The 10,572-nt window shown below is 35.8% G+C and overlaps 1 protein-coding gene across 3 annotated transcripts in view; it reads left to right on the top strand.

Annotated features, from left to right (window-relative positions):
• Positions 1 to 10,572, top strand: part of PLCZ1 (phospholipase C, zeta 1) — a 55,933-nt gene that overhangs the window by 23,464 nt on the left and 21,897 nt on the right. For all 3 annotated transcript variants that reach the window (XM_011975458.1, XM_011975457.1, XM_011975456.1), the window contains exons 6-7: positions 2,334 to 2,478; positions 8,982 to 9,131. In XM_011975458.1, coding sequence (XP_011830848.1) covers positions 2,334 to 2,478; positions 8,982 to 9,131 — 295 coding nt within the window. The remainder of the gene's footprint in view (positions 1 to 2,333; positions 2,479 to 8,981; positions 9,132 to 10,572) is intronic.

Below are 10,572 nucleotides of genomic sequence, written 5' to 3'. Positions count from 1 at the left end.
AAAAGAATTTATTAAGAATTTAATTTTTCTTAATAAAAATTTGACTGGTTGGTGAAGCCTCCAAGATAGATGAGAGTCACTAATTCTCTTCCTCTTTAATGCCTTACTTCCTCTTACTTCCTCATCAGGTTTCTTCTGTCTTTTATCTCTATTATTTTCAAGGGGATATATAAGGTTTCTCTCTCTCTCTCTCTCTCTCTCTCTCTCTCTCTCTCTCTCATATTTTAGGCAGTCCTGAATTCAGTACATTGACTTAGTGTCATAATTGTTTTATCTATTCTCAGCTATGCTCCTACCTAAGTACTCCTAGGGTCATCTCCCTAGAAAAGGACTAAATGTGATCTCCAAAGAAGAACTAAATCTAAAAGGTTCATTTTCTTATATGGCCCATTCGGTGCTCTGTGCTTCTGTTTAGAAAAGCTACTGACTTTATATAAGTACTTTGTGCTGGGACCACACTCCCTTCTCCAGGTTGTCACGACTTATGGCAGGGTTTCTCAAACTTTTCAGTTTTTGAGTCAGATAATTTTTTGTTGTCGGGGACTGTCCTGTGCATTGTAGAATGTTTAGTGGCTTTGTGACTGTTACCTGCTAGATGCCAGTTACAAACCTCCCCCATCTCCAGTTGTGGCAGCCGAAAATGTCTCCAGACTTTGCCAAATCCCTCCTGAGGCAAAATCGTCCCGGTGGAAAACCAGTAGCTGTAGACAGAGGGGTAATTTAATGTACTTATTGGAAAAGAAGTGTTAACTTGGCTTTCTATGGAAAAATATCTCTATGTATGACAAGGGAGTTTTTTTAACCTCATTCTTAATATGCATCAGTTCTAAGATCCTGGTGTTTCAAGTCAGCTCTCAGATTCAATTTTGTCTCTTCCAAGATCGCATTTTAGAAGATCACATTTTTCTGTATGAACACAATAAATATTTACTAACAGTCAGTTTATGTCAAACATGCTTTATGGACTGAAATTTCAATCCCTGCTCTTGTAGACCCAGTACTAACCATTGCCTCATGTTACTGTTGCTGACCCTCTCTGTGGTTGGCACATATTACTACCCATGTCAGGCCAGGTTCATAGATAATAGGAACAACTATACAACTCTGTGTATGTGTCTGTGAAATAATTTAAAGAATTATCTTAATGCTATGTCTACATTTGCATGAATCAATAAAACAATATCTATACATAAATCAATAAATTTGAGTGAACTCTTGGTAATTTGGGGCAAATGACCTATTTCATGATGACATACAATGGCCTACTCTGGGCTAGGTATGAATATTTTGAGACATCCCTATTTGCTTATATTCATTATTATAAAGTCAGTGAAAAATCTGAATGCAATCAGCTTCAACTGACACAGAGTAAATAAAAGTGTATGTGCTAATAAAGCATCCCATCTCTGCTCTCTTGTAGTATGAACACTGAAAATTAATTTAAACCCAGTGGGTACAACAGATTTAATGAACCTAAGATAGAATTTATGTTTAAATCAGGAAACTGATATTTTTAGGTAGAAAAATCAGACCCAGTTTTAGATATCAGTAGAAGTAGAAATATATTTTCCTCGGTTTTGATAAAGCTGTGAATTTATATTCTGAGGCAAGCAAGTCATACTTTTCTCCCAGTGAAATTGTGAGTCGAATAGACATAGATGAGCAGGTATCCACGCTTCCTTGGCATAAACCTTAATTTTCTCTAGTGCTTACTTGGATTTATGTAAAATGGTTAGAGAGATAAGGAGTATTTGCTGATTCACGAGGCCCTCTAGTTTCCATACCATCTAGCCAACATTGTTTCCAGGGAGCAAGTATTATCACAATTTATCTTTTCTTTATCCTTCCCTTTCTACCATATACCTCATTCCCCAAAGCCTGACATGAGGAAAGAATTAGATAAGATTTTATTAATAGATTTTACTATTCTGAGAGGGTTTTGAATATCATCGCTTTTCATTGGTATGGCATTGAACAGTAAACGCCACCATAAGTAAAATTGTATGGGTTGGGAGTAGGGATGTTTCAGAGCTACAACTATGGAGCAGGTATCTTCATTGCTTACTGAAAACCAAGCATGGTATGGAGAGCACACGAGAGTAAAACATTTGACTAGAAAGACACAGTGTTGTACTACACAGTCTGTGTCTTCCTTTATAATGTAAATTTCTAGAGACTCAAAGCTTGTCTTAAAGACAAGTTTTTATAGAGTTTTATGGACTCATTTATGCATTTATTATAAAATCACAAATAGTCTTTGGAATGTTTTAATACTTTGGTATATATTTTTAATGGTCCAGGAGTAACATTTTATTTTGCGGAAATTTTGCTAGTGCCCTTGTGAAAGGATGCCGTTGTTTGGAGATTGATTGCTGGGATGGAGCACAAAATGAACCTGTTGTATATCATGGCTACACACTCACCAGCAAACTTCTGTTTAAAACTGTTATCCAAGCTATACACAAGTACGCATTCATGGTATGTACATATCTTTGTTCAACTGTAGCTATTTAAACAGAAGCAATTCTAATTAACTTGCTTCAAAATCCTATAATGCTTAGCCTTACTTTAGATGATATTTCAAATTGTGGGTTATGATCCATTAGTAGGCAGTGAAATCCATGTTGTATGTAGTTAAAGGTAGATTTATCGAAGTTAGGTTCAGGTGGTAAGGTATAAGTGTTTCATGGAAATTTTTGTTTACTCGTGTGTGTGTGTGTGTGTGTGTATTGTTTCACAATGTAAAATATATTTATTATTGTGGATGATGGCAGGAAAGTTTGAGAAATACTGGTCTAGGTAATAAGTAGATATTTTACCAATATTCAACTATTTTACTTTCAAGACAAAATAAAATGTATCAACAATGCATCATTTCAATTGTTAACATTTTAATGACTATAAAGACAGCTATTGATATGGTAAGAAATGTTCAGAAGTTTACTTTGGATTCAATAATTTTTAATTTATTATAGATTCAAAGATATATTTATTCCTAGAATTTAAGCTCAGTATATGAATCCTACCCTATAAATTGAGCAGGTTTTTGCAATCCCTCAATGTTAAGGAGTTCTAAATAGCACTGGTTTCATTTATAAACATGGCTAATTTTGCATTTTCAGATATTTTAAGTTGTTTTTGTAAACTTAACACACTTGATTTTTTAAGTACTTCAATTATAGTACAATTTTACTACAATCAAAATGACTAAAAGAATTCTTACTATGTACTAAAACTATGTAATGTGTACCTAATACATTAAATTTACAAATGTAACATGCTTAAAATTCTCCTATGTCAATACATTACATAATCTGTCAACATAAACTTAAAATCACAAATTTATATAAATTTATCTACTATATATTAAAAGACAGTACACAATAAATATTCCAAAGATACAAATGTCATATATGAATAATTTCTATCTTAGTATAAAAACATTGAGAGTATGGCACTGATTCTCCTAAACATGTAGTTTCTATTATTTCTAAATATATTTATCTCTACTTCAGTCTCTCTCTTGAACTCACACCAATGTACACAACTGCCTATTTGACATTACCACTTGGACATGAATAGGCATACTTAACATGTTTAAAATTGAGCTCCCTGATATTTCTCCAGTCCTGTTCTCACCATGATCTTTCCCATCTCATTAATGACAACTTTCATATGCTCTAGCCAAAACCTTTTTTGCCAGCTGTAACCTTCTTCTCCTTCTCTCAAGCCCCTCAATCAATTCTTCAGCAAATCATCTTGGCTTTACTTTTAAAATGTATCCTGAATTTAGCTATCTCTGCCCATTCTTACTGTCACTGTCCTAGTCAACCAACATTACCTTTCACTTAAATGATCCCAGTGCCCTCTTCTCTGATATTCTTGTTTCTTTTCTTATTCCCCTGCAATCTCATCTCAACATATCAACCAGAGTGATTTTTGGTAAGTCAGACGATGTCATTCCCCTTCTCAAAGCCTTCAACCTCACTCAAAATGAAAGCTAAAATTTGTACAATGACTCACAAGGTCCTAAGTGGTCAGTTTTTCATTACCTCTTTTAACTCTCCTGCTACTCCATCCCTGTTCACTTGGCCATTCTGGACTCCTTAGTCTTTTTCAGACACGTCTCAAGGCCTTTGTACTTGCTGTTCCCCCTTTATATGAAATACTCTTCCCAAATATTTGCGTGGCTAACTCCCTCACCTAATTCAGAGTGGAAAAATGAATTAAAAAAAAATAGCGACAGTCTTAAAATTCAAAGGCCTTGCAAAGATGAAAAGCCTACAGCTTCTAAGATTTCAAAAAGCAAGAAATGGACAACTAGATCAGAAAAAGAGACAACATGCAATACTTCCTATTCTTTCCAGTAGGAAGAAAAGAAGCAACATTATTTTTATTTGCAGATGACATAGTCCTGTCTGTAAAAAAGCCCAACGATTCCACACGAAAACCCTGTTAGAACTCATAAATCAATTCAGTAAAGTTGTAGAATACAAAATCAACATATTTAAATCAGTAGTATTTTTATACACAAATAGTGACCTAATTGAAAGAAATTAAGAAAATAATCTCATTTACAATAGTATAAAAATGACATATCTAGGAATAAATTTAACCCAAGAAGTGAAAGATCTGTATACTGAAAACTACAAAACATGGATGAAAGAAATTGGAGACACAAATAAGTGAAAAGATATCCTATGCTCCTGAATCAGAAGATATAAAATAATATTGTTAAAATGTTCATACTATCTAAAACAATACATAGGGTTTTTTCCCCTTGGGGTGTGGTATTGGTATGTTGTTGAGGCTGGTGTCAGAGACCCGGCCTCAGAAGATCCTCTCACCTTGGTCTTCCAAAGTGCTGGGATTACAGGTGTGAGCAACTATACTGGGCTACAATATACAGATTTAATGCAATCCTTATCAAAATTCCAATGGCATTATTCATAGAAATAGAAAAAAAAAGTCCTAAAATTTGTAAAGGACTATAAAAGACTTCAAATAGCCAGAATAATTCTAATAAAAACAAAGTTGGAGGTGTCACACTTTCTGATTTAAAATCATATTTCAAAGCTATAGGAATCAGTACAGCATGGTCCTGTGCAGAAAAACAGACATATAGACCAGTGGAACAGAATAGAGAGCCTAGAGATCAACCTAAGCATATATGGTCAACCTAATTTTTGTCAAGGAGACCAAGAAGACAAAATGGTAAAGGATAGTACCTTCAATAAATGGTACTGAAAAAACTTAATTTCAGCAGGCTAAAGAATGAAATTAGACCCTTATCTTACACCATACACAACAAATCAAGCTAAAATGGATTAAAAAACTTACATATAAGACTAGAAACTATGAAAATCCTAGAAGGGAACATAGGGAAAAATCTCCTAGACACCGACTTTGGCAATTATTTTTTTGATATTACATCAAAAGCTCAGATCACAAAAGCAAAAATAGGTAACTGGAACTACATCAAACTAATAAGCTTTTGCACAGCAAAGGAAACAATCAACAGAATGAAAGGGCAGCCTATGAATTGGGAAAAAATATTTGCAAACCATGTATCTGATAAGGGATTAATATCCAAAATTTATAAAGAACTCATACAACTCATTAGTGGAAAAAAAACTTGATTAAAAAATGAACAAAAAACCTGAATACGCATTTCTCCAAAGAAGACATAAAAATGGCCACACAACATTATTAGTTACCAGGGAAATGCAAATCAAAACCACTATGAGATACCACCTCACAGTCTTACCGTGTTAGAAGGTCTCATCAGAAAGTCAAAGGATACCAAATGTTGATGAGGGTGTGGCAAAAAGGGAACTCTGTACACTGATGATGGAAATGTAGATTGGTACCACCAATGGGAATACAGCATGGAGGTTTCTAAAGAAATAAAAAATAGAGCCACTATATGACCTAGTAATCCCTCTTCTTGGTACATACCCAAAGGGAATTAAATAACCATCTCATAAAGATATTTGTGCTGCAATGTTCACTGTAGAATTATTCACAATAGCCATGATACGGAAACAACGTAAGTGTTCATTGACAGACAAAATGGATAAAGAAAATTGGATATATACAATGGAATATGATTCAGTCTTTAAAAAGAATGAGATCTTTCCATTTACCACAACATGGGTAAGGACATTATGTGTTAAGTGAAATAAGCCAGACACAGAAAGAAATAATGCCTGATCTCAGTTACATGCGGGGTTAAAAAAAAAACTCCCAAATATACAGAGATAGAGAACAAAACAGTGGTTGACAGGAACGAGGTGTGGGGAGGGAGAAGAAAATAGAGACAGGTAGGTCTGAGGCCACAAAGTAGCACGTATGTAGGATGAAAAAGTCTAGACATCTAATGTACCCTATGAGAATTATAGTTAATAAAATTGTACTGTGTATGGTATTCATGCTGAATGAGTAGATTTTAGCTGCTCTTGCCATAAAAATTTAAAAAAGGGTAAATGTGAGATGATGGCTAGATGGATATGTTAATTTGATTCACTATAATAACCTTTCCACTATCTACGTGTGTCCCATAACATCATGTTGTATATCTTAAGTATACACAACAGAATTTATTTAAAAACTCCCAAAGGAGCAAGAAGTGAGATTTTAAACAAGGCTTTGAGCAATGGAGAGGCAATGAGATTTCCCAGCTGAACAAGGTGACTCAGTTTTGCAGCATAGATCAGATTAAAGTTTAGACCTCCTAGTCAAGGTAGTCACTATTAATTTAGAAAAAGAGGACATGAAATTAAATAGATGATAATTATGACTAGGAAAAAACCTGGGGTCCAATTGCATGAACTTACGAGAATAAATACATAAGAAATCTAAGTTTTGAGGGACTTAAATTGTCAAAAAACAAAAAACAAAAAACCCGTAAGTATGACTCTTAGGTGAGCCTTAAAACAGCCTTTGGTAAGGAAATGGGCTGCAAACATTGCTTGGCTTTCAAGAGAGCAAACTCCTCAACATCCACTTTCAATGTGGCCAAGGAAGATAAAAGAAAGCGGATTTTCCCAGAAGATGGAGCCAAGAAGATAGAGAAATGACATCAGTGATATCAGGACCTCATGGAAGAATGCAGCTTTTAGGCCATCAGTTTGCCCCAGTCTCAGAATTACTTATTATATTTGGAAAAAACTGTACACTATTCTGTTGGGATCAGAGTGAGTCAGTGGACTCACTCTAGTTGAGAAGGTCATTGTATAGGTCAAATAAAGGCTTCCAAAAATATTAAGTTTTAATTCCTGGAACTTGTAAATGTTGTTTTATTTGGAAAAAGTGTCTTTGTAGATGTAATGAAGTTAAAAACCTCTAGATGGGGAGATTATTCTGGATTATCTGAGTGGGCCCTAAACACCATCATATGCACTTTTATAAGAAGGAAGTAGAGAGAGATTTGATACAACAGAGGAGGAGGCAATGGGAAGACAGGGACAGAGATTAGAGAGATGTGGCCACAAGCCGAGGAATGTGGGCAGCCACCCAAACCTGGAAGAGACAAGGAGGATTCTTCCCCAGTGCCTTCCAAGGGAGTGCAGCTTTACCAACACCTTGATTTCTGACCAGTGAAACTGATTTCAAACTTCTGGTGACTAGACGGTGAGAGAATAAATGTTGTTGTTTTAAGCCACAAAGGTTTGTAGTAATTTTTGTCACAGCAGCCACAGAGCAAAACACTCACACATTCAAAAGACATAGTAATAATCTGCCCTGTTCTGAGTGCTGTGAAAATGCAGCAAGACTTGTGATTCCCTGGCTTGTTTACAAATTGGTAAATTTGTGCCCTGATAAGTATATATGAAATCAAAACAAAGAAAAAAATCCTAAATAAGATCCAATGATGTTTTGTTCCCTATTTTATGGCAAGTTTTGAAGTTACAGCAGTGAGAAAGGGCAGAAAATACCTTTGTAGAGCCACCTTCACTTAAAAAAACTCCTTTGCTATTAGAAACTGGAAATATCTTTATCTTTGTTTCTAATTCTAAAACAATGAGTTTTGATTACAGAACTTAAAACTGAAAAAGCAGAATATTAACATTTCCCCCAACTCATCAGTGTTAATAATGTTTTTGTTTCACGTTTTAAAATCTCAAAATATTTGTATATTAACAATAAAAATATAGCATGCTACTTTTTGGTAACTTGCTTTTCTTCATAAATCCATAGATAACTTTCTATAGCAGTATAGATAGCTCTGTCTTCTTCTTTTTTTATTTTTTATTTTTGAGACAGAGTCTTGTTCCATCACCCAGGCTGGAGTGCAGTGGTGCAATCTTGGCTCACTGCAACCTCCACCTCCCAGTTCAAGCAATTCTGCCTCAGCCTCCCAGGTAACTGGGATTACAGGCACCTGCCATCATGCCAGGCTAATTTTTTTTTTTTTTTTTTTTTTTGAGATGGAGTTCTGCTCTTGTTGCCCAGGCAGGCTGGAGTGCAATGGCGTGACCTCGGCTCATTGCAATCTCCACCTCCTGGGTTCAAGTGATTCTCCTGCCTTAGCCTCCTGAGTAGCTGGGATTACAGGCACGCACCACCACACCTGGCTAATTTTTATAATTTTAGTAGAGATGGGGTTTCACCATGTTAGCCAGGATGGTCTCAATCTCCTGACCTCGTGATCTGCCCGCCTCAGCCTCCCAAAGTGCTGGGATTACAGGTGTGAGCCACTGAGCCCAGCCAGTATAATTTATTTACATAAGTACTCACTGATGGATGCTTCAGTTGTCCCTATTCTTTTGGTGCAAATAGTAGTACATTTTTCTTTTAATACAGATTTAATGGTCTCTGTTTTGCCAAACTCAAAAGTACTTTCAGTTTAAAGAATACTTATTTTGCAAAGGTACTAAACGTTAGAAGTAAGTTTTAAAATACATTAGGCACTTATATTAATTGCATTACAATTATTTAGAAGTGTTGATGAATAACCATAGTAATGGTTACTTTTTTAGACATCTGACTACCCAGTGGTGCTCTCTTTAGAAAATCACTGCTCCCCTGCCCAGCAAGAAATAATGGCAGACAATTTGCAGACGACTTTTGGAGAGTCCTTGCTTTCTGATATGCTTGCTGATTTTCCTGATACTCTACCATCACCAGAGGTAACATTTTTTTCTGAGTAACTCAGGTTCAGAAAAAAGTCCATGAAAACATGTCACTATTATATTGGCCCATGAAACTGGGCTAGAGACCAGTGAAAATACTTAGTTTGGGTCATGTATAGAGGGTTATCTTTGCAATGTTGCCCAGGGAATGTTCTCATGAACATTTAGGTGAATATATTTCAATAAAAATTTTATATATATATATATGTGTATGTGTGTGTATATATATGTAAAACCCACATTTTGATTGTGTCTCCTACCCCATGGGTCCACAATATCAAAGTAAATAGTATTAGGGACCAGAAATTTAGTATGTTTCACAGGCAAAAGTTCTAGAAAGTGGCAAAAGTTCTAGACTATAAATAGAGTCAGTACCCAATATCTTAACAGCTGGGTAGCAGGTTCCCCTTTAAAAAATCTACTCTTTTCAATTTCCCTGTCTCTATGACCCTTTCCATCTTAATTAGAGCGTACTGAAGTATTTGCTTTGAAAAATCACGTCCACATCTACCATCAGGACTTCACTTCTCTCTCAGGCTGTCTCTTTATTACTCCCTTTCTATGGTCGGGTATGGCGGCGGCTCATGCCTGTAATCCCAGCACCTTGGGAGGCCGAGGCAGGCAGATACCCTGAGGTCAGGAGTTCGAAACCAGCCTTGAGCAACATGGTGAAACCCTGTCTCTACTAAAAATACAAAAATTAGCTGAATGTCGCAGCATCCACCTGTAATCCCAGCTACTAGGAAGGCTGAGGCAGGAGGATCACTTGAATCCGGGAGGCGGAGGTTACAGTGAGCCAAGATTGAGCTATTGTACTCTAGCCTAGGCAACAAGAGCGAAACTCTGTCTTGTTGAAAAGAAAAGAAAGAAATTACTCCCTCTCACAGCCCAAATTTTCATTTTCTTGTCTTCTTGCAACCTATTCAGTCCCTCTTTCTCTTCTAATTACTTCACAGGAAAGTTCCCATCACATTCATCAAATATTTTCTTACTGATAAATTCTAATGATCCTCTTCTAGTCTTCATTTGGTTGTCCTCTCGTTAACATTCAATGCTGTGGACCTCCCCTTCCTTTCCCTGAAACACTTTCTGTTATAACACCACATTCTTTAGCCTTCCCTCACTCCTCTTTGACCACTCCTGCTTAGTTTTCTTTGCTGGGCCTTTTTCCCTATCCCAAATTTTATCAGATTATAAATAAACTTTCTTTTGGTGAATAGTGTTGTCTAACAGCAAATAGTTTGGTTCTGACATGTCTTCATTTTTGCTAGACATAACAATATTTTTGTAATATTTGAGTATTTCCTTCTATATTTTCCTTATTATTATTTTTGCCAACCTAAAATAATCAAAAGGCTCGGGATTCCGTTAGAAGAATTTATTCCAGTGCAAACTGTGAGGGTAACTTTCTGGGACACACAGACAGCAAAGAACGGTA

Source organism: Mandrillus leucophaeus, unplaced genomic scaffold (genome assembly GCF_000951045.1).
Source record: "Mandrillus leucophaeus isolate KB7577 unplaced genomic scaffold, Mleu.le_1.0 Scaffold156, whole genome shotgun sequence".
In the NCBI taxonomy this organism is placed as follows: domain Eukaryota; kingdom Metazoa; phylum Chordata; class Mammalia; order Primates; family Cercopithecidae; genus Mandrillus; species Mandrillus leucophaeus.
The sequence above is the reverse complement of the archived record's forward strand: the minus strand, read 5'-3'. Positions and strand labels throughout refer to the sequence as shown.